Source organism: Erpetoichthys calabaricus, chromosome 1 (assembly GCF_900747795.2).
Source record: "Erpetoichthys calabaricus chromosome 1, fErpCal1.3, whole genome shotgun sequence".
Taxonomy (NCBI): domain Eukaryota; kingdom Metazoa; phylum Chordata; class Cladistia; order Polypteriformes; family Polypteridae; genus Erpetoichthys; species Erpetoichthys calabaricus.
The window spans coordinates 216594080-216619415 of record NC_041394.2 but is presented as its reverse complement, the minus strand read 5'-3'; the positions used below and the strand labels follow the sequence as shown (position 1 = coordinate 216619415).

The window sequence follows — 25336 nt, the reverse complement described above, 5'->3', positions numbered from 1 at the left end:
ATCTGAGACTTTCACTTGAGTCTTTGAATGGAAAGGTCATTTTAATTAATTTTCATTTAAAGAAACTCAAGCTTGTTTCATTTCCAAAGAAGTGAAGAGGACAATGGAAGCTACTTTAAAGCCAAGGCAAATTAGTTTAACTTATTTATTTGTGTATGCATGTCCTTACTGTTAGAATACTTGCACACACACGTGTGAAGAATACACTACAGGCTGTAGTCAACGTGAGTAAACCTGAATGTCATGATTAACATAAAATGTTATACCTAAAACTCACAAAAAATCTGTATATTTAAAACTAACAAAATGAATTTAGAATTTATAATCAGTAAACATTCTGTTTAATTTTTGTCCTTTTTTTAAAGAGTTTAGACTTTTCTGAGGGGAGGAACTAAAGCCACCAGGACTAGCTAAAGGCTATGTTACATTATACAAGCCTTTCAGCCATTTTTAGTCATAGCCTTCATTTAGTAGAGAGTCGGAGGCAGTTGGCAGCACACTCCTGAGAAGTCAGTCACGTAATGTTACATGCCCAGTGGCTCTCTCCGGTAAAATCAAACTGGTTTGTTTTGCCTTTAGCTGTAGTAGAGGACTCTGTGTGCATGAAAGCTGACAACCAATACTCATCTGGAAGTGTAATGCTTAGAATGTAGCGAAGAGGAATAAGGAACAGAGGATCTTTTTATCTCATAAACAGAAGAAAGACAGGTCTTTATGATGTCTTGTGGTTATACTGTATCATGACAGACTGGAAAAAGGGTGAGATTGCGGCTGAACTCGCTAAACCTGTTAACCTATTAACCCATTGTACAGCACTAGCTGTGCTATAGAAAGTCCGCACTTGGATGGTAAATGTGACAGCGACAGTTTTCAGTCGTGTAAATTGATAGGGCCCAGTGTTGAGATCAGTGAACTGCAGTTGGCAATTGCTAGCCTTCCTTTACAGTGCATTTGCTTATTTTGAATTCATATCTCCCATTCATTGCAGTGGGCTAGTGTCCTGTTTAGTGCTGCTTACGGCCTTGCATCTGTTGCTCCCATGTTATACTCTGGCGTCTCGTGATACTGAATTAGATTAAGCAAAGGTAAGAATGGTGTATTATCTCCCATGCAAAAAGTGCAAGTATTTAGCTACAGTTAAGTTCTATGGCATACAAAAAAGAATATATTGTCAATGTCATCTTCTAGTTTCTGGTTCATTGTGTCATAGATAAGAACCACCTGTCACATAAATACATTAAGAATAAAAAAAGTGTTGGGTGAGCAACCATTGCTTTGACTTTAAATTTTGACTTGAACAATTCATTTTTTTCACACTGATATTTCTGCATAGGTCTCTCAGTTTAAGCATTTGCTTTGATTCTTCAATTGCATAGTCTTTAAAATACCTACTCTGCTGACAGTCCATTCCCTGAAGACAGTCCATTGAATGCATGTCTTCTCAGTACTGTACAGTCATTAATGTCTGTGCAGAGACACATGAAGGCCATTGTTCAAAATATAACTGTGATTTATGTGACTTATCCAAAGGTGCAGATAATCCTAATTGGTCAAACTTTCTTTGTTCACAAAAGTATGGCATCAAGAAGCATTGGTAGTTCAATTCATCCAACTACACATCTTCAGAAATGCTTAATCTAGTTCAGGGTTACAGCATTGAATAAAGCAAGGACCATCTCTGAACAGGACGCCAGTCCATTTTAGGTCAAATTACCTAATTACTTAAATTAGTTTAGTGAACCATAAACTATACTTATTTTGAAAAGTTAGAAACTGTTGACTTTTTCAACATACTTAAACAGGCAAACAGTAGATCTTCATGCAAACAGTCTATAGATAAATGTGATATACAGTACTTGAATAAAAACACATGGAACTTTTGTCTTTCCAATCATTTATTCAAGAAAAATATCAATACTACAAGGTAAGAAGGGGGTACACCCTTGGCCTCAGAAGCTGGCATTGCCCTCTTTAGCTAAAATTACGTCTTGTTTGTGTTTTGCATAACTTGCCACCAATCTCTGATATTGACTTGAAGAATTTTTTACCCGCTTTACCATGCAAAATTTTTTTCAGTTGCAAGATATTTGTAGGTTTCCTTGAAGGCAGTGCAAGTTTCAAATCCCCACACAGAATTTCAATGGTATTCAAATCAGGACTTGGACTAGGCGATTCCGTAAGCCTCCAGTTCTTCTTTATGAGCCATTCCTTGGTAGATTTGCTGGTGTACTTCAGGTCATTTTCATGCTGAAAGGTCCATTTCCAGTTTAACTTCAACTTTTGAGCAGATGTCCTCACATTCATGTCAAGCAAACTTTGATATGATGAATTCATAGTTGGCTCAATGGCTGCCAGTTACCCAGTCCAGGAGGCAACAAAGCAACCCCAAAAAATTACATTTCCACCACCATGCTTCAAAGATGGTGTGAAATACTGTCTTCAGTTTGCGCCAAACACGTCTGTTGTTACTGTGTCCAGACAGCTCTACCTTAGATTCAGTTATCCAGAGCGCATTGTTCCAGTAGACCTGGTTTTTGCTTTTATGTTCAATGGTAAACTGTAGCCTTGCTTTAATGTTCCTTTTGGACAGCAAAGGCTTCTTCCTAGCATGCTTTGCATGCAGGACAAATTTGTACAATCTGTTTATGCATGTAGGTGCATGCACTTTGACCCCAGCTGTTGCAAGAGTTACCTGTAGATCCACAATGAAATTTTTGGGGTTCTTATAATGACTTCTTTTAGTATCAAATGATTAGCTCTTGGGCTGAGATTGCTGGGCTTGCCATTCGTGGACAAATCAGCCATCATTTGAAATGTACACCACTTGTAGTTAATCTTTCTTAATGTGGAATAATTCATTTCAAATAATATTGTGATCTTTTTAAAGCTCTTTTCAGACTCCTAAGCATTCACAACCTTCTTTCTGGGGGCCTGGCCTTGCAGAGCTCTTTTGTTCTTGGCATGATGACACCACAAGCGTCAATAGCAAAGAGAACACCTGACCCTAGATATGTGTGGTTTAAGACAGGGTCCACTTGCATACGCTCTTATCATTGGCACCTTATCTGAACTCCTGATTCTAATTTTTAGATTTGAATTGTTCATAAATGTAGGCGTGTGCTCTCTTTTTCCATGTGACAAATCTGCATTTTAGATTGAGAATGAGTGTCAGTTGTGCAAGTATATCACTTTTATCTGTAAGCACTGCCTGTATAATGAGCTACTGTTTGCCAATTGAATATGTTGAGAAAAGTCAACAATTTATTGGGGTGTACTTACTTTTCACATGACTGTAAATATTGTTTACCTATGCCTGTAAATGGTCATGTGAGCCTTCGAATATATTAGATTTTATGTATCATTTTTCTTTATCTCTTTGTTACATTTCCAGGGTTTTCTGTTTGTGTAAGCACTTGGTTGATTTGTAAAACATGGTCTTTCTACTTACATTTTGAACTTGCATTTATGAGAGGTGTCAAGACTGCCAGGGGATAGTTGTTGAGAGTAAAGTCTTTTCCTTAGGGTTTAATGTACAAACACAGCCAGTTGACATTAAATTGAAAATGCTTTTTTATTTAACCTAATTCAAACCGTTATACCTGTGGTATGAATTGCAATATTTTGTCTCCTGACTAGTTCAAATCACTTTAGTGCCATCTACAGTAAGTTTCCCAAGCCAGTTTTAATGACACAAAGACACAGCTCATATTTCATTGTTTCTGTGGGTAACAATGGGGTACGTATGCTCAGCTTTAGATTTTGGCAAAAAAAAAAAAAAAAAAACCACAGTGTGACCACATGAATGTTAATAATAACTACAGGATTGTACAGTTCTAAACAGAAATGGAGTGTTAACATTGCAGTCAGGCTGAATCAGATTATATGTATGGCAGGCCATAACTTCATGACGTTTTCTGTGATTTGTGGGTAGGTGTTCCAGACAGTTCACTCTGATTTGGATCCTTGCTGTCTTTCTGTTACATCATTTAAAGTGCAGGGTCACCAAGTTTTAACTTACTAGGTCTTGTATCAGAAGTACAATGTGTTTTCATGTCCATGGTGTGAATTTTTGAAAGCGTGTAGTTTTCCTCCTTTAGTTGGAACAGTGCCCTGGGCAGAAATGACCTTTAGATGTTTCTACTCAGATAGCCTCTTACTTCCTTTATTCCTGTTATGTAATGACAAGGTTCACATTAATGAATGTTTTTGAAAATGGATAGATGGATGGATGTCCTTACTGTACTTCATGAGTTTAAAATTGCTGAAATGTTACCATCAGTTGGTATACATGGTACCTTATTTTTTTTTCTTATTCAGATTTTGTGGTTCACTGTAAACTAATCCAAAACAGTCTTTATAAACCACTCTCCTGTAATTAAATCCCCATGTACGTAAACTGATTTCAGGTTACTGTGTCTCTCCAGTACTTATCCCTGCTGTTTTAGCATGTTAATTTGAAGAAGAAAAGTGAGATGCACTTTTTAAATTATACCATAACTAATTCACTCAGGCAGTAGAAGCAAAAGATGCATGGCTTTAGCTTTGAGTGAATATTTCAGGGGGTAGAAGTGAGGGTGCTCAAAAGTAGGCTAGCTGTTTCATGTTTGTGTAAGAATATCCATCCATCCATTATCCAACCCACTATATCCTAACTACAGGGTCACGGGGGTCCGCTGGAGCCAATCCTAGTCAACACAGGGCTCAAGGCAGGAAACAAACCCCGGGCAGGGTGCCAGCCCACCGCAGGGCTGTATAAGGATATCTACTGTATATTTATAGTTTGGTCTGAATAGGGAAGAGGCTTTATTATTTGCTATATTTTTCAATATCTGTATTGTTATGGCTCCTAGTATTACCCTTCCTTCTGTGTGCATGGGTCTTGGGTTCACCTTTAACATAAAGAATAAGAAGGAAATGAAGATACTGGGTTATATACCGTTGAAGGCACTGTTCCAAAACCTTGGTGGAGGAAAATGAGGATGAGGAGGATAATCCTCTGTGGTAGCTGTGATAAACAGCAGAATTTTGATTTTTTTCCAAAAATTCAAGTGTCTTTAATAGCTTAGATTAATAATTCATGAGTTGCATTTAGGTTGTCTAAATTAAGCAAATATTTCTTGCCTCTATAATTATAACATTACCATGTTGCTTACTATTTTTGGTTTTACTCTGCCTGTTAATTTCAAATGCTAAACTAATGTTTTCTTTATTTTTATGTTTTAGAGCTTCCATATGGATGGGAGAAAATTGATGACCCCATTTATGGCAGCTATTATGTTGAGTAAGTTTTCCAATGCATTATTAATTACCATTTCTGACAATATATTCTAGAGTACTTATTTTGAGTCATTATTTTGTTTTTCTTATGAAGAAAAGGATGACATTCCCACCGTTCTCTCTTTGCTTTCAGTTTATGCTCCTGTGTGTAAATGCCTATTGTTTTTACATTATTAATGAATTTAAACTAATACTGTACTGTGCTGCACTTAAAAAAAGAACAACTGATTGTTGTATCATGTTGATTCTTTATTAACAATCCATTGTTACATTTTAAATTGTAAAATATGTATGATACTGTGTAGATAGATAGATAGATAGATAGATAGATAGATAGATAGATAGATAGATAGATAGATAGATAGATAGATAGATAGATAGATAGATAGATAGATAGATAGATAGATAGATAGATAGATAGATAGATAGATAGATAGAGGTATAAAACAGCATTCTCAAACCCACTAAATCCAGTTCAGGGCCAAGGTGGACTGTAGCTTATCCTGACCTCATTTGGCTCAAGGCAGGAAGCCTCACTGGGGTAGCACTCAGGGTGCATAAGTGGGGGCTCCTTCATTCAGATGGGGGCATATTAGAATCTCATCAATTTAATATGCAATTGTTTCTGCATGTGGAAGGTACACCAGAACATCTGCTAAAAAAAACAATTCAGACCTAGAGCACATATGCAAGACACTGGATCAATGTACAGAATCCTGTCTTTCAATACATTGTTTACCTCTCCTCTTTCAACTTTGCCATCAGCATTCCTTGAAATACAAGCCAGTCTTATTCATATTAGAAGGCCTTTGCTGTCTAGAGTTCACAAGAGTAATTTGTATGGAATTTGTGGGGTTAAGTGATTACTCAGAAGTTATACAAAACATCCTGACATGGCCAAGCAGTACTGCCATCTAGTGGCATCAACTGATATATTAAACTTGCGTAACAAGTCAAGTAAAACAAGTACAGTACACATACCCTGACATTACAGTGCATATGAACACCTGAAGCTGTTTTTATGGGTCTACTATTATTATAGTAAGGTTACAGCCTAGGAATGGCTTCTGATAATCACTTGTGCATTCAGATGACCATCCACAGATTGCTCTCCTCCTTTTTGCTATTTGTAAGTATTGCCTGTCTGTCTAACTGATACTTGGCAGCTCCCTAAGAATCCCCTGTCATATTGAATTAAGTGTTATTTTATTATTGTAACAATATGAAGGGTTGTACTGTTCCTTCTAAAACACCCCATCCATTTGATATGAACCCATGATCTTGTGATTCTAGCAGTGTTGTTCAATGGTAAAGCAAACCATTGAAGACACTTCTTCTGTGCTGAAGAGTTATCATTATTACTTTTTTCCCTTCCATTTTCTCTATGAATACTGCTGATGTTGAAAATTAAAATCTACCTGTCTTCTTAAAAAAGATAACTTTATTCATCCAAATCATGCCCATATTTCTGAGTTCATTATTATTGGTTTATAATTTGAGGTGCAATCATTCAGACCTTCAGCTATGAAAAAGTCAATCCCAGTTTTTGTTATTGATGCTGTCACATTTCAGAATTCCACTATGATATAATATAAATGTATTCTTACTTTCTGCCTAGTCTCTATTGTCCAGTTACATTCAAAGTTTACAGATAACCTACACTGAAGGACGCTAGCATCCATCTTGCTAGGCAGAGTAACACTAAGTTAAATTCTTATTCCATTTTTGGCAAGGAGCAGCATCTTTCTTGTGATTAAGTGTTTAAGGTTACTATTAATGGCTGCTTTTAAGGCCAAAAGAATGAACAGTAGATGGTATTGATAGAAGTAGTGGATACTGGGAAACAAGAAAGGAATAATTACTCTGTCAATTGTGAAATATGTTGATGCTTTTCCATCTCCCCTTACTTTTAGTCCTGCTTTATAATTAATGCTCACTGAGTGAATAATCAAAGCAGTGTGGTGCAGCATCAATGCCAATGCCATACAATATACTGTTTCCCCTTTGACTTTCTTCCTTAAAGAATGATATGACTGGGATTACTTGAAGTCATTCCAGCTTTTAAAGTTGTCTTTCAGTGTACATCTGTGCTTTGTACACATTATAATTGTATAGTTTTGCTTTAGCAGAATGCCATTTATTTTTAAGACATTATCCAGCAAAAGTTTCATCTTAACACTGTAACAGGTTAGCATTGGGGATCTAAAACAACAGTTCTGCATTTGGTTTATTCTGTATGTTGTCCCTTGTGATGACAGTGACTTTATGGGCCTTATTATCATGTGTGAGAAGCATGCAGATGTAATTAAAGTTTTTGGGCTTAGGAGGACGAGCTGTCCTATGGCAATTTAAATGTAAAGGAATGTTTAGATTAGGTGTACTGGCGATTCTAAATTGTCCCTAGTGTGTGCTTAGTGTGTGGGTGTGTGCGCCCTGCGGTGGGCTGGCGCCCTTCCCGGGGTTTGTTTCCTGCCTTGCACCCTGTGTTGGCTGAGATTGGCTCCAGCAGACCCCCGTGACCCTGTAGTTAGGATATAGCGGATTGGATAATGGATGGATGGATGGATGGAATGTTTAGAATAAAACGGGTAGTTTTAGTATCTTTCAGAAGATGTATTGATGGTCAAGTTCTCAAGTCAAATATATGAGACCCTTAAGCACGAAAAAAGACTGATGCCCAGGTTCAACTTAGTTCAGTGCCAGTGGTTTGCAGGATTGTTTTTTCACAAGTCACAAGTATCTCTCTTTCCTTGACCAGAAGCTCACCCCAACACCTACTGCAGGTCCACTTCTGTGCTGCTGCCTTGGGCTTCCTCATTTTTGATTATATTCTTTGTTAGATGGCTACTTCTTTATTTCTAGAAATATAGAATAAGAGTATTTTCAACCACTTTCAGTTTAAAAAAACTCTTAGAGGGTTGTAGTTTTATATTTATGTGTGTATGCATATGCACACAAACACACACTAAGTAGCCACTTCATTATGTATGCATATCTGGTACTAGGTAAGACCCTCTTTTGCTTCTAGAATAGCCGATATTCTTTACTGTAAACATTTGTTAGGAATTTTGGTCCTTACTGACTTGATAGTATTTTGCAGTTGTAACAGATAGAGGGCGCTATCACTCCCTTGAACCCTTGTTCCAGACACCAGACACCAGGTAAAAGTCCAATATGACTTTATTTTATCAATAAACAGTGCACAAAGCACCCTCCACTCCACAATAACTAATCAATAATCAATCCTCCACTCCCAGATGCGTTGCCACCCTTCCACCTAGCTCAGCTCAACGTTTGGGATTTCCCATGGTCCTTTTATAGTCCATGACCCGGAAGTGCTCCCGAACCCCTGTCTATGTGATTTCTTAGCACTTCCGGGTCGGATAAAAAACCACTCTTTCTTCATCCTGGAAGCACGTCGTTCCTTTTGTCCATGTGACCAGGACGCACTTCCGGGTTATAGGGCACGTAGTATTCCCTGAGCCTCCCTACAGCGTCTCCTGGTGGTCCCCATGGTATCCAGCAGGGCTGGTTGTAAAAACTACAAGGTCCATGAGGTCCTGCTGGAATTTGGGGAATTTCCATGCTGCCGGGATGTCTCCATCTGGCGGCTTGGAGGTGTTGGCCAGAATATATGACCGGCCATCCCTCACACAGTGTAAACTGAAATTGTAGTTGGGTTTATGGAACCAGATAGATGTATGTTTTATGACATGGCACATTTTCCTTTTGGAATTTCCTTTCGTGAAAAGTTCAAGTATAAATGTCAGTGACAATGCTTATGCATACTATGACTTTCATGCAACAGTTATTTGATAGTAACAGGCCTAAAAGGCACCAAGAATTTTCCCCACACCATTGCGCTGCCACCACAAGCGTGTACCATCATCATAAAGCCGTATGGATAATGGATTCATGCCATTTATGGGAAATCCTGAACCTGTTTTCTTTATATTCAGTACTGTATATACTATAAGATTTTTGCAGAACAGATGCACTACAGTTTTTTTGGAACAAAGCAATTTGATTACACAATGCACTCCCATGTCATGCTTTTATTTTTCTTTTGTATGCACATTCTCAGCAATGCATCTGTTTTCTGTGTCTACTTTTTAATGCCCATATTTTTTCTCCTATGACTGCATGGTGGCCCTTCCTGCTGCCTTGGCATCGAACAACTGCTCCTGCCACCACCTAATTATGAGGTTCTTTCACTTTTTAGAATAAATGAGAATAATTATAGTGTTAAAAGATTAGGAACACCCAGGGTGTTTCAATTCTTTTAAAAGAATCCAGCCTCAATCTACAGCAGCATATTTCTTTTAATAGGATGTTAGTATTTCTTGTTGAGTTCATTTTACTGTGGTTGCTTTGATGTACATCTTTATAGTCACCAATAAATTTCCTAAATAAGTATGTCAGCTGCAGCTTTTCAATTTACATGTTCTATTTTAAATGACCATCAAAATCAATAATGAAAAAAGCACTGCAGAAGAGTAGAAATAAAAGTATTTCTTTCTAGTCATTTGAATTTTAAAAATTTTGCAATCTGCACAAATTCTGATTTTTGTATTAGTGCTTATTTTAAATAAACAAAACATTTTAAGTGATTTATTTTTGAAATGTAACCTACAAGAATATGCAGTTGATAGCATTACTGGTAGTGTTACAGTACAAATAAAATATATTGTGAATTGTGCTAATTGAAAATTGATAATTAATGCATTTGTTGTTTACTGCCTACTTATATAAAGTAAAAGTTACGTGGTTTAAAAACTCCCCAAACAGCCCTTCTCACTACTGCCCTCAGTCATGCCCATTGTTCCATCTCTCTTTCCATTGCAATAAGCCCTGGCCCCGCTCATCTTGTTCAGTGCCATTTATTATTTAGGTAGTCACTATTAGGTTTCTTCGTTTTCTTCTCAAGTCTCTTGCTTTTAGTGTTTTAAACTACTTATTTTAGTTTTATATTAGAGATTTCTTGCCTAGCCCCTTTGATAATATATCTGATATTAGCAGGTTTGTGCTTTGACCTCTTTCTCTGACTTATGACTATGTTCTCACGTGTTTCTTTTATTAATTTTGTGTTTTTTTGTGTTTTCTGACCTTTTTTATCTGACCTTATCTCCTCTCCTCACCATTCTCCTCCATGCTTTCAATTCTATGTTTTAATATTGCCCAGAGCAGCCACTCTGTATCTATTACATGGATTATTTGTTATAGGAAGAATGGATGTGCCTCTTTAATCTGCTAGTTGTCCTTTTTTGAAAACATGAACTTTGACTCGATTGTTTAATTTAATAGAGAGTTATTTTATAATGCATGTGTTCTTCTCTGCACTGTTTATACTCAGTAAACTCAAGAGTGCACATTTTAATATGGCTGCAGTGCTAATGAATGGAGTAATGTGTATAGGTGAGTAGCATAATGTGCATAATGCATTTCTCCAAAAATGGATTTATAGGGATTATATTAAAAGCATATGTGTCAAAACACTGCTGAGAGATACCTAGAAAACAGACTATGGGACTGAAAGGAAGGCGGCCACTATGACATTAATGTTTATGTCTTGCTGCACCATGGACAAAAATTTGCTTGTCCTCAAACTGTTTCCATGTCCTGTTATAGGGACCCCACAGTTTTATACATATTCTCTCAGGACTCTGTTCCTCATAGCAGCCAGTAGAATTTCTGGCATTCAACAAGACCACCATAGTTCCTGTTACACCTCTTAAGTATGCAATCTGTTTTCATGTTGCGCAAGGATAAAGAATTCACTGCAGACTCAATGGCAAGAGGTTTTGAAACATCCTTCCAGCCCACCATGGCCTTTCTGCCTTTCCTGATTGCAGTGCTCCTCTGACATTTGTCTGTTCTTATTATTCTGTTTTTGCTAATGCTGTTTTGTTCTTTTAGTCAAAAAAGGTTGATTTGTTTTGTAAATGTATGTTTTCACGGTTCTTTGTTTCAAAGCTTTCTTTTTGCAAGCTAGCATGTTGAGACTTTGCTTTGTATCCCTTAGTCTGAAAGTTGTGTACTCTACAGGGACGAACATGTTGTCAGTATATGAGTTACACATCTATCAATTTGTCAGTCTTTCAGTATGGCTATGCATAGTGACTATACAGTAGATACCAGAATGGGTAAACAGCCAAGAGGGGGTAGTATGGCCTCTAGAAGTGCAGGTGCCTTGGCAGGGCAATAGCCAGGGCCATACGAACAATAAAAATGGAGCTACGACTTGGGAGAAAGGTTTTCTCAGATAAGTAGGTGGCTGGTAACCCAGCAAACCTTAAGTAGTCCTCAAACCCTGACCAGAAGGTGTATGTGAGGTGCAGGAAAATGACTAGGGCAATTCCCACAAACCACCAGATGGCAACACAGGGTCATCCCATGGGTACAGTTCTGTGGCTTGTTATATGGGACAGGCAAGGCCTGGGATACTAAGAGTACCCTTGTTTTTTATTTCTGTTTATTTCCTTTGTTATATTTTGTTTTCCTAAAAAAGTTATTTTTGAGAATATTTGTTCCAGGGTTGGGTGGTAGTCATCACACACGCTTTGTTAGTAAGTTGCTAGAATGCACTGCTGTGCTGCTAAGAGCTGCTGCCCAGGAGACGATGCATGGCTCTTCATGAAAGGTCAACTGTAAAATTCAGCACTCGAGCTCTTTGTCTGAGAATTTTGATTTAAACATTGAACAACCATAGTCTAGTGTTCTTAATGTCTAGTTTTCTGGTAAAAATCAGTTCACTGTTTTGGCTCACATCTTTTGCTTTTATTAACAATTTCTGGCAATTCTTGTTCAGACTAAATTTATGGTTTAGCCCTCTGGTTTTTGATAATGGATGTATCTGAACATTTATATATCGACTCTCATTGAAGATTCTTAAAAAATAACACACATCTCCAAGTCCGCTTTAACACACCCTGTATGGCTGTTCACAATTTACTTTGCCTACAGGCAATTTAGAGAGATCACAATCATTAAAGCAGGTGGACGAAGTCTATGATGTGGTCCAGCTGAGCTGCTTTGCAGATTCATGACTGGCATAAGTTTTCCGACTTCTCTTTTTCCGTCTACAGTTATTCATTTATGATTCACTTTCAAACAAGTGAAGTTTTGTCTGGTACTGCTTTAGATATGCATACTTGTAGAATATATTTATGCTACCCATGCTTGCTCAGAAAAACAAGAAGAATTTTACTTTGTTTCGTGTTTGATTTGATTTTTTTATTCTGTTTTTTTTTTCCTTAGTCATATAAACCGAAGAACTCAGTTTGAAAATCCAGTGATTGAAGCAAAGAGAAGACTACAGCAACAGCAAATGCCAAATCAAGATCTCTCTTCTCAGCCTTTGCAGGCAATACATGTCTTCCGAGGTAAGGTTTTATTCTCCTTCCTGTAGTGCCTTTCTTTTAAGACCTATATACAGATAGCCTTACTATGAATTTAGCTTTTTTTTTTTAATTTTGCAATGAGAAATTCAATTTTGTCATTGCCATATTTATATCTTGATAGATTTAGAACAGATATGTCAGTTTAGTTGTTTTTCCACGTTTAATGCAAAAAGCAAGTAGATTTTAATTAAACCATCAATCATCTTGCAATAGCAATGTTTGAACACTTGTTAAAAGAGTGAAGATTGATGTTCTGTGAGTGAAGTAGCATGAAGATATCAATATTCAGTAGGGACTGTGCAAGAGCTTGGAGACTGTGAATGAGGATTTTTCTCTTCATTGACCTCTGTCCCAAGTCTGCTGTTTTTTCCTTGCTTTACTATAGTCCCACGATATGTTACAAGGGTCAGGATAGTTCTAAAGTGTAAAGACTGTTTAGTGTGTGTAATTGCAGCTTTCTAGAAAAGGTATACTTGTGAATTAATGATATAAAGAACATAAAACATTTTGGCTGGTTATTTTTTCTGAAATATTCAAAACACAAAAAGAACTTCACGGTATCCTTTGTATTTTCTCCCCTAATTGAGCTTGCCCAGAATGAAAGTAATTGTTGATATCAATTAATCAGTTTTTAATACCAACTAGCATGAAATAGGAAGCAAGGTTATCACACACCGAACCTCATTCACAACAAGCAAATTTTGAGTCATCAGTTATTCTAACTACCTAACTATGGGACATGGGAGGAAAACCATAACTGTGTAACATTCTGTAACCTTAATCCAGTACAGAGTACTGTGGGTCACAGTCTATCTCATCAGTACTGACCACAAGGCAGGAAATGACTCTGGAGAGGATGTCATCCATGGCAGGGCAGGCATGCATAGAGCCACACCCATTCAAGTCTAATTTGGAGTCACCAGTTAACCTAATCTGCACGTCTTTAAGGATGTGGGAGGAAAATTCAAAGGTAAACCCACACTTGACACGAGAAGAATTTGCAAACTCCACTCTTGTACTAAACATTAACCACTGTTCCAAAATGCTGCCTCTTATTTAAAAGCAGCTTGGTTGCACGTGTTCTACTGTCTTTACAGGGATTATACTCTCAAAATTCAGAATTTCACAATTGCTTTCTCACATTGTAGTTTTAGAATGAAGTCCCTATTAGCATACCATGAAGAGAATGGTGAAATCACTACGCAGCACCGTCAAGTGTAGTAACTTAAATGCAGTGCAGAGAGGTGTGTATGTCCACAATGACTTTGAAGTGATTTGATAAATTTACCGTAGTTTTATGGAGTGTAATTAACATTCTAGGTAAAACCAATTTACAAGCTGGTTAGGAGTGTAATGGTTCTTGATACTACTTATTGAGTAGGATCAGCTTGCACAGATTGTTCATCAAACCAAATAGATGGTGTAGTTTTGAGGTGGTAACTCAAAGATAAAACAGCTCTGAAACTATTGTAAACAAGACAACATTTGATAATAAGAAAGTAAAGAAGGTTTTTACTATGTACTGTGGAATTTAGATGTGCCAAAATATTCTGATAAACACCTTGATCTTTAGGCCCTATCTGCACTAAGTATGCTTATGTTTAAAAACACAGACATTTGTCTCTGTTTTTACCTTATGTCCACACTACCCCGGCATTTTCAGCTGATGAAAGCACTGTTCAGCAATGGAGACTTTTGGAAACATCAGCATGGCTTTTCAGTATTGACAAGCAAAAACAAAGATTTCCAGAAATGCAAACTGTATCACGCTCCTTTTGGTCTGTGTGCTAATTGAGTGGCTCTTTCCTGATTGGATCCTGCTTGTTACATTGTCTCATTTCCTGATTAGTCACCTTTCACAGAAGAAAATCACGTTGTTACATACCTGTATGCATCTAAATTATGTTTTGGGCAATTTTTAGAAATTGTGGTCAAGCAACTGCTCACACTGCATAATAAAGTCATCTATAGTATATGTGTTCAAACTTCACATACATGTTATGTCTGATTTGCATGACAGAAATTCACCTGATCGTGCAACAGACTAATTGTGAGAGGCAATCCGGTATTGTAACCACTCTCATACTGCACATGAAACAATCAGTTGGTGACTTCAAATCAGGCTAATTTCACCAACATCCCACCGTGCCTGGTTTAAGATGTGTGTGCTGCTCGTATGCCCAGTGTAGGAGGACGATGACATCATATGTGTTTTCAGTAGTTTTAATATGGATTAAAATACTTTTGTAAATAATGTGAAAATGCCGGTGTGAACTGAGATATTTTTCGTTTAGAAACACCATTTTTAAATGAAAATGTACTAGTGTGGGTGTAGACATATATGCAGACAAATGCAAAATCACATTATTCGGTATCATGTCAGTTAATATTTTCTTTAAATTCACCATTTCTGCCAAAGACATTCCTCTAATCTACCATGACGGAGTAAGTCACGTTCTTCTTAAACAACAAAAGAATCATTAAGAGGTGAAGAGGATGTACTGTAGATAGCACATTTTATAATCAGAGAGACAGCAATTTGATACTAGTTATCATTTGCCAGGTTAAGTAGTTTCCCTTATGGTTATTAAGTATACTGTACCTAATCATAATATAATGAAATTTCTATTCATGCAAGCATGGCATTAAATTATTAATCTCAAACCAACATAATCCAGTTCAGTGCACATGTTCTAACAACACTGGATACAAGGCAGGAAGAGAAGCCTCCTGAGGCTCAGCTCCACACAAATACTCTCGAAAGGCTGCATTAGAACCCCCAGTTAACTTAATGCAAGCACAAGCAGAACTGTGTAGAATCTACACAGACAACATCAGGCTGGTGGATCTCAGTTTAGGATCTGTAAGTGACCACGTGGCTATCATGCTACCTTTCATGTAGTCAGTAAATAAAGTTCAATCTTAAAGATGTTTAGCAATTAGTGTTTATATAGCATCTTTCTTGGAATGAAACTAACTAATGACAGTTTCATTGTTCTGTCCATGTTCAGGCAAGCATACTAAACTGCATTTTCTGAACTACTTCCCAACTGCTAGTAGTCACATGTAGTGAATTTAAAAAAAAAATCTCTTTACAACTGGTCTTATAAACTACACCTACATAAAGAATTATACAATAAGTTCTTCAGTTATGCACAGATTTTTTTGATTCATACTAAACTGATCTGATTTAAAGCTTATGTTCTTAGGTCCCAAAAATAAATAAACAGGCCAACAATTTCAAAATACTCTATATGGAAAATGTATTTTCATATAATTTAACTGTCTACAGAAATTCCAAAATATCATCAATCTTTCGTGGACCATATAAAATTAAAAACATAAACACACTCAAAATACATGTATTCAAAAGATTTCTGGTCTCAGAATTAATTTGAATAAAAGTGTACTCTTTCCAGTGAATTCTCAAGCATACAATATTAGATTGGACATCTTCCCTTTTATCATTGCAGATCTGTTTAAATACCTAGGGGTAAACATCACAAGTAAACACAAAGCTCTTTATCAACAAAATTTTGCCATTTATATGGAAAGAATTAAGCAAGACTTACATAGATGGTCAACCCTTCATCTCACTTTAGCTGGAAGAATTAACGTTGTTAAGATGAATATCCTTCCTAAGCTTCTTTTTTATTTCAAAATATTCCAATATACATCCAAAAATCATTTTTTAAGAAATGAAATTAGATTCAACCATAACCTCATTTATTTGGAATTCAAAACATCCACGTATCCATGGAGCAACCCTACAAAGACCTAAGGCGGAAGGCGGCATGGCTCTACCTAACTTTCAGTTTTATTACTGGGCAGTAAACATACAAACTATAAAAACATGACCATAGAGACAAATAGATGAACGTACACAGGCTTGGTCTACAATAGAAATAAAATCCTGCAGTACTTCTTTATATTCCTTGCTTTGTACCCCAATAAATACAAGTTATCGCCAATATACAGTACTAACAACCCAATTGTGCTTCACTCACTCAGAATATGGAACTAATGTAGACAGAATTTTAAGATAGAGAAGCTTTTATCCGTGGCACCTCTGCACGAGAACCACCTTTTTCCACCTTCTCAAACATATGCAGTTTTTAATGTCTGGAAAACATTCGGGATTAAATCAATTAGAGATCTGTACATAAACAACGTCTTTGCATCCTACGAACACTTACACTCCAAATTTAGCTTTCCAGCAACATATTCACCTTCAAATTAAAAACTTTGTTAAACAGAACCTGCCCAGTTTTCCTCACCTCCCTCTATGCCAGTAAAATTATTGATCAGTCTTAAGGACACAGGCAGCATTTTCATAATGTATAAAACCATTTTACAGTCCCTCCCTTTCAAAGATCCAAGAGTACATTGGGAAAAGGATCTCTTACTCAACATCTCAGAAAAGGAGTGGAAAGTAGCAATGCACAGAATTCATTTGAGCTCCATATGCGCAAAGCATAGAATTATTCAAATTAAAATTATATATCGGCCTTATCACTCTTATTTAAAATTGTCCAAAATGTTTCCAGGGCAAGATCCAACCTGTGAATGCTGCAATCAAGTTACAGCCTCACTGGGTGACATGTTTTGGGCCTGCACCAAATTAACATCATTCTGGACCAAAATCTTTAAATGCCTTTCAGACATCCTTGGTGTCCCAATCCCTTCTAATCCAGCTGTGTTTGGAGTATTTCCAGATGGTCTTAAAGTGGAGAAGGACAAACTGTGATTTCCTTTACTACACTATTGGCACGTAGACTTATCTTGTTCAACTGGAAGAATCCTAACTCTCCTCTTTTAAGTCAGTGGGTAACTGATGTTATATACTGTTTGAAAGTGGAAAAAATCAAATTCTCACTTAGAGGATCTGTGCAGAACGTTTTCAAAACCTAGCAGGATCTAATCAATAACACTTTAGAATAAGCATTTACATTGAAGAAGCAGATTCTCTCCCTTGTATTTTTCACTCTATTTATCTTTATTCATTTATTAATTTACCTATTTACTTATTTTTACTAGCTTTAAGTTTTACTCTGCTGGCCTAGCTCTCTTTCTCAGGGGTGGGGGTTGATTTGTTTTCGAACCTATTTTTGTAAAACTTTACTTATTTGTATGGAATGTTATTTGATTTCAATAAAATCAATAAAATACCCCAAAAAATAAATAAATAAATACATGTGTTTTATCTACTTTCACAAATTTAACACAGATACAAAAATTTAGGAGCCTGCTGTGAATTAATATAAACCTCAAACAGCAACAATCAAGAACAAAATGATTCACTGTTTGCTAATAAATTAATCTTCTGTTTAAACAGTTGCAAGCTAATTTGAGTGTCTGTGCAGCTACATAATGCAATGAAATACCGGGTTTAAAGTGTAGCATGATCAGGATGTGACATATTTGTATAACACAATTAAAATGTGTGATTTAGGCATGGTGATAGTCTATGATCTCAGGTTTCAGTAACTTTTGAGTTAACTTGCAAGTTAACATTATAAATTATTACTTTATTCATTTTTGCAGTGTATTTTGGTTTTGTTTATGGTAGGGTAATATATGATGCTTGTATTTTTTGTCATATGTTGTGTTGAAAGTCCATACTGTGAAAAATTATGTATATAACAATAGTTTGATTTAAATTAATTTATTTGCTTTTTACTACACTGTAAAGACACACTGATGTTATTAACAGGGCCAATAAATGCAATTTCAATGCTCTCATGGAAAATGGAGCCTGCAGTAGCATTACTAGTGCAGTCAACTCTTTCAGAAAAAAAGTGACAGAACACAAGATAAAATAGCTCTTTCCCTGCCACTCACTGTGCATTTACATATGCCAGTTAACAAATTGATTGGGGAATTGATCACACTGCATCATCATGTTCATAATGAAAAACGACAAAGTATATGTGAAACCTAATTTAAGATTGCTGCAAGAATGAGACCCCTGTGTGTGGTGACATACTTCTTGAAACTGCTTCCCGAAGCTAACACACATACAATATTTAGTGATAATGCTGAAGATTTTCAAAATTATCATTAGTGGACTTTTTGCCATTCAAAGGCGTAAAGGCAACAAACTGTGCCTTTAAAACTCATTAGCTTATGCTATTGCAGTGGGTAATGGAAAAATTGCTACATTTCAGTGATAGAGATTAAAATTCTAAACATATTAGTGTACAATATGTTTAATTTATTACCTATGAAATTTTGAACTGCCATACAAATTTACTTTGAAAGAACTGTGTGGATATTTTGTCATTGTAATATCATGGCAACATCATGCTTTTGTTTCTTTTCTTTTTTATTAATAAAATTATAGTGCATGCTTTACAAAAAAAAATGACTCTAATTTTTATTATTTTTCTCTTTTATTCAACATAATATAGAAAAGCCGCTCTTCACTCGAGATGCTACCCAGTTAAAGGGAACCTTCCTCTCAACAGCACTGAAGAAAAGTAACATGGGATTTGGTTTTACAATAATTGGAGGGGATGAACCTGATGAGTTCTTGCAGGTGAAGAGTGTTATACCAGAAGGACCAGCAGCACAGGATGGCAAAATGGACACAGGTTTGTAAGATCAGATATTGCTGAGTTCTTGGAATGGAAACTTGATGGTGCTTAACTTAACAAATTCTCTAAAGATATACTTTAATATAAGAATTGCAGTAAAGAATGGCAGTCATATCCATGGAAAGTGACTAAATCCACCAATGGTCAAAATAATTGAAATGTTTAGATTTTCACAAATGTATCAGTAGACCTAATGAGTTTCGTTGTTGAGATATTGTGTTCTAAGAGCCAGTAAAGAAATGGTAGCTTCACCCTATTGACAGATTTGTCAAAGCCTGGGTTCATGGAGAATTTCATCCTAGGCAAAGCACAGAGTATATTCCGTTTGGTTTTGTCACATTTATGCTTGGGAAGAGTGGTTGACTGTCCTGATACACCTCCAATGTCTGATTTGTGGAATTGCACTCCATAAGACTGAGGAAGAATACATACAAGTGAAGCTTTTGAGTGATGTTTTTTTTTCTCCCATAGAAATACATAATAAAAGACCAAACACCTAAAGGGTAATTCAAGAGCAAAAGTCCAAAAAGCATGAAAAATCAAAGATATTCTGTAACAAAAAGATATAAAACAAAATTGTAAAAGGAAAGATCACAGCTACCTAAGAAAGCTAAAACCACAGTGAAGAATTAGTAGAAGATAAATAGTCCCTTCAAGTAAAGTAACCACAGCACCTCCAAGCCCTGATTTACAATAAGACTCCCGCCCTGTAAACACAAAACACATTTGAGGACAAGGAGCCATAGAAAAGTAAAAAAACACCAAACAAAAAATAACAGTAGTGGGAGAAAATCCATCCATCCATCCATCCATCCATTTTCCAACCCGCTGAATCCGAACACAGGGTCACGGGGGTCTGCTGGAGCCAATCCCAGCCAACATAGGGCGCAAGGCAGGAAACAAACCCCGGGCAGGGTGCCAGCCCACCACAGGGCACGCACACACACACACACACACACTAGGGACAATTTAGAATCGCCAATGCACCTAACCTGCATGTCTTTGGACTGTGGGAGGAAACCGGTGCACCCAGAGGAAACCCACGCACACACGGGGAGAACATGCAAACTCCACACAGGGAGGACCCGTGAAGTGAACTCGGGTCTCCTAACTGCGAGACAGCAGCGCTACCACTGCGCCACCGTGCCGCCCGTAGTGAGAGAAAATGAAAAATACAAAGAAAATTGAAAATATGGTGAAGCACTGCTGTAATTCGAACAAATGTAATCAAATAAGAACATATATTAATATTGTAATGTTATTATTGTGTTATGTTATTGGAATTTTCAAAAACCAGAACATTAAAATAGCTTGTTACTCAGTCGAACAAATAACAATAACTTAACAGATGCAGCCATTTTATTTAAAATGAACTAGCCAACCCGTGGCGTAGCATACGCTGCATAATTATTTATTGATGGATGAACACTTCATGAAAGACACAGTTGTCCAAATGGGGTGGGTTTGAGGATACGACTGTGAGTGAATGAAAAGATGGAACTCTGGAGAGAGCAACATACAATTGTCCGTGACTGAAAACTGGTTTTGGCAGATACAGGCATATCTTTTTGAAAGTTTGGCCCTGTGCCTTATTAATTGTCATTGCAAAGGCCAATCTAACAGGAAATTGTCTGCGTATAAAAGTAAAAGGCAAATTTGAATCTGATGGAGTCAGGGATATCTGAGGAAGAAGGACAGTTTGTGAGGTAGCAGCTGCGATAGTCTTACACTCTAGTACATTGCGATGAATGCTGGTCATAGCAAGTCTAGTGCCATTACAGAGACCTTTTGCTGGCAGGAGGTTTCTGAGAAGCATGATGACTGAACCAATTTTAATTTTGAGTTTATGCGGAGGCATGCCAGTGGAAGTAAGACTATTAAGAAATTCTTCAGGGAATGAAAATTGATCTGCAGGATCGTCTGTGACAATGGAGTCAACGCTGGTGAAAGTCACTTATTTGAGAGGCAAGAGAACTTCGTAATGCCCATGATCCAAAGGACCGCTAAAGAGCAGGGATATGGAGAGACGTTGGGCCGGATTGTGAACTCGAGGAGAGACATGAGGACGTTCTCGGAAGTGAATTGTGATAGTAGCTGAAAGCACTTGGGACATTGCCACAATTTCTGCCTCGCCACCATAAACTCCGGAAGTATTCATGTAGTCAGCGTATTGTTGAGCAGACTGTATGACTATGCTTCCGTGACTAAGAACAACGGACAGCACATCGCCGAAGTTATCCCAATGTTGGCAAACAAAGGTTACAGCCATGTTGCGAAGTTCGAGAGCAACAGTTTCGTCAATGACATTTTTCCAGAAAAAAACAATTGATAGAAAAAAAACAGTTACCTGATGCAGGAATTTGTATAACATTGAAGAAGTGTTGTTTCCATGAAATACTTTTGAAGCGGTGGCCATGGTAGGCAAATGAACAGTCAACGTGGCTCACAGCTGCATGTGGACTGTAGCACGACCAAAGCAAGTGAGGATGTGTTTGGTGAGGTGTTGGGGGCGGGCACATGAGCAAGCAGTGCCTCGAGAGCGAGGGTGGACGTGGGAGGAGGGTTAGAGTTGGCGGGCGGGGCTCTGTCGTGCGTTCCCCATGACGTGGGAGGAGGGTTAGAGTTGGCGGGTGGGGCTCTGTCGTTCATATCCCATGGTCGGGCGACTTGGTGGATTATATATAGAAAAGCAGCCGGAACTGAAAAGAACAATGAAAAGTCAACATGGCTCAGAGGTGCATGTGGACTGTAGCAGAGACGAAAGCGACTGAGGCGGTGTTTGGTGAGGTGTTGTGTGCGGGCACATGAGCAGGCAGTGCGCATGCCTCAAGAGCGAGGGTGGACGCGGAAGGAGGGTTAGAGTTGGCAGGCGGGGCTCTGTCGTGCGTATTCCATGGTCTTATAGTTGGCAGACAGAGGCATGTCTTTTTGAAAGTTTGGCCCTGTGCCTTATTAATTGTCATTGCAAAGGCTAATCTAACAGGAAATTGTCTGGGTGTAAAAGTAAAAGGCAAATTTGAAACTGATGGGGTCAGGAAATTGTCTGCATGTAAAAGCAGCTGCAATAGTTTTACACTCCAGTACATTGCGGTGAATGCTGGTAACAGTCAGGCAGGCGGGCAAGCCAACAAAAACACTATACTCTTAGTATAGTATGAGTCAGGTTTTTGTAGACAAAGGTTTTCCCTGTCCCTGCAGGACCATCTAAGAAGAAGCATGTTAGTCGCGGATGGGAATCGCTGTATGCAGCATGTAAAACAGTTTGCGAGGGTGGACGCAGTCGTGCCTATCCCATGACGCAGGAAGAGTGTTAGAGTTGGCGGGCAGGGCTCTGTCATGCGTATCCCATGGTCTTAGAGTTGGTGGGTAGGGCTATGTGAGAGTGGTCGGCGTGGCTCTGTCGTGCGTATCCCATGGTCTCTGTCTTGTGTGCCATGGTCGGCTGCTTAGTGAATTATACAGTATATATAGATACAAAGTAAAAAAAGAAAAAGATAGATAGATAGATAGATAGATAGATAGATAGATAGATAGATAGATAGATAGATAGATAGATAGATAGATAGATAGATAGATAGATAGATAGATAGATAGATAGATAGATAGATAGATAGATAGATAGATAGATAGATAGATAGATAGATAGATAGATAGATAGATAGATAGATAGATAGATAGATAGATAGATACTTTATTAATCCCAAGGGGAAATTCACATACTCCAGCAGCAGCATACTAATAAAAAACAATAAATTAAAGATTGATAAAAATGCAGGTATAACAGACAGTAACTTTGTATAATGTTAACGTTTACCCTCTGGGTGGAATTGAAGAGCCGCATAGTGTGGGGGAGGAACGATCTCCTCAGTCTGTCAGTGGAACAGACCAGCGACAGCAGTCTCTTGCTGAAACTGCTTCTCTGTCTGGAGATGATACTGTTCAGTGGATGCAGTGGATTCTCCATAATTGACAGGAGCCTGCTCAGCGGCCGTCGCTGTGCCATGGGTGTCAAACTGTCCAGCTCCATGCCTACAATAGAGCCTGCCTTTCTCACCAGTCTGTCCAGGCGTGAGGCATCCTTCTTCTTTATGCTGCCTTCCCAGCACACCACTGCATAGAAGAGGGCACTCGCCACAACCATCTGATAGAACATCTGCAGCATCTTATTGCAGATGTTGAAGGACACCAGCCTTCTAAGGAAGTATAGTTAGCTCTGTCCTCTCTTGCATAGAGCAACAGTATTGGCAGTCCAGTCCAATTTATCATCCTGCTGCACTCCCAGTTATGTATAGGTTTGCACCCTCTGCACACAGTCACCTCTGATAATCACGGGGTCCAGGAGGGGCCAAAAAAAAAAGCAAAACAAAGCAAAATTCAACCACCACCCAAGAGATAGGAATAAAGGATCTAACCTTTTTTTTTTAAATACAGTAAAGCATTTAGTGTCGTGAGAAAGTTAAACACATGCTCAGCATGCTCATTTTAAAATAATATTAATGAATTCTTACCATGTTTTAAAAGTTTTGTATGTATCCTCTAAGAGAGAATTTTATTTTTTCTAATTCATGTAATATAGAAAGGTGTACTCGATTACGGTCCTAAAGGTCCACAGTGACTGCAGGTTTTCACTTTAACCAGTTTAATATATGTATATTTCTTAATGCTAATAAATAAGTATTTTTTGGGTTTAGTTTTAGTTAATGGATTAACAATTCAGAACTGTTAACTGCCCATTTTACTTTCAAACTGCTGTGTTTAGGCTTTAATTGCTGATCTGTTTACTTAACCAGCCATCAGTTAATATTGAGGTGCAAATAGATAGATAGATAGATAGATAGATAGATAGATAGATAGATAGATAGATAGATAGATAGATAGATAGATAGATAGATAGATAGATAGATAGATAGATAGATAGATAGATAGATAGATAGATAGATAGATAGATAGATAGATACTTTATTAATCCCAATGGGAAATTCACATTCTCATGACAAAGGAACCATGAGCTCTCAGGCTAACACCTGTGTATAATCCTGTTAAACCTGTGTATATGCGTCATGAAGTATCTTTGTTAATAAAATGTTTTGAAATAAATGAGATGGAGTAGGGAAGGACTACAAAAGATGTGGATTAATATTTTTTTCTCTATGCACTTTAACGCCACCCGGTTGTACACCAAATGTTGCTACTAATGGATTAGGAGCAATTGTGACACCGAGGCTGTTTGAAAATTCTGTCATTTTTTTTTTTTTTTTTTTTTGTCCAAAATGTTTTTAATTCCCAGAACATATGGTCTAGTGATGCTGGAGCTAAATGACAATGCTATCACATTGGATCTTGCCCTGGATGCATTTTGGACAATTTTAAATGCAGTAAATTGATCAATGGGTTACTTTTAGTTGAATAATTGAATCCTTGGTAATGAATACTTTTTGTTGGACTGGACAAATGTTAATACAACATAATGTTTAATGGATTATGTTTCAATGAAATGTAAATTTCTGTATAACAAACATTTTTTCAACCCACAATGGCCACTGAAGATAATGATGCAATGCAAAAAATACTTACTGCTGAACCTATACTTTCAGCAAGTCTCAGGAACCATACAGCAGGCTGTTGAGAAATTTCTGGCCACAGGTCGCTGAATTCTGAGTCAGTGCTCTGTCGAGTGTCCGCATAGGTAGTTGACTCGGGTGCGGGTACTGTACTGTTAGAGTTTCATAGCACTTCTCAAAGTTGTCTTTGTGATGAACTAAAAAAAGGGAGAAACAGCATAAGTTTACGCAGAAATAAAAGTTACCTCTAGTGTCTCATTTTCATTCTGTATTCATACCTTTATTTCTGTAAAAAAGTTACTGTACATCTAACATCTTATTTTCAAATAAAATATTTTTTATTTAGTTTAAGAAGCACTGTTTTTTATACAGGTATTGTGAAGCTTTAGTCACAGAGTTGCACGAGAGTCAGGAAGGTGAGTCCAGGTTTTCAAGGAAAATATGGGTACTTTATTACTGTATAGAGAATGCAGGCACAGTCTCAAGCCTTCATTTACAATAG

At 37.4% G+C, this 25336-nt stretch overlaps 1 protein-coding gene across 1 annotated transcript in view; it reads left to right on the top strand.

Annotated features, from left to right (window-relative positions):
* Positions 1–25336, top strand: part of magi2a (membrane associated guanylate kinase, WW and PDZ domain containing 2a) — a 1178725-nt gene that overhangs the window by 924740 nt on the left and 228649 nt on the right. The window contains exons 7-9 of the mRNA XM_051924022.1: positions 5224–5281; positions 12535–12659; positions 19088–19270. Coding sequence (XP_051779982.1) covers positions 5224–5281; positions 12535–12659; positions 19088–19270 — 366 coding nt within the window. The remainder of the gene's footprint in view (positions 1–5223; positions 5282–12534; positions 12660–19087; positions 19271–25336) is intronic.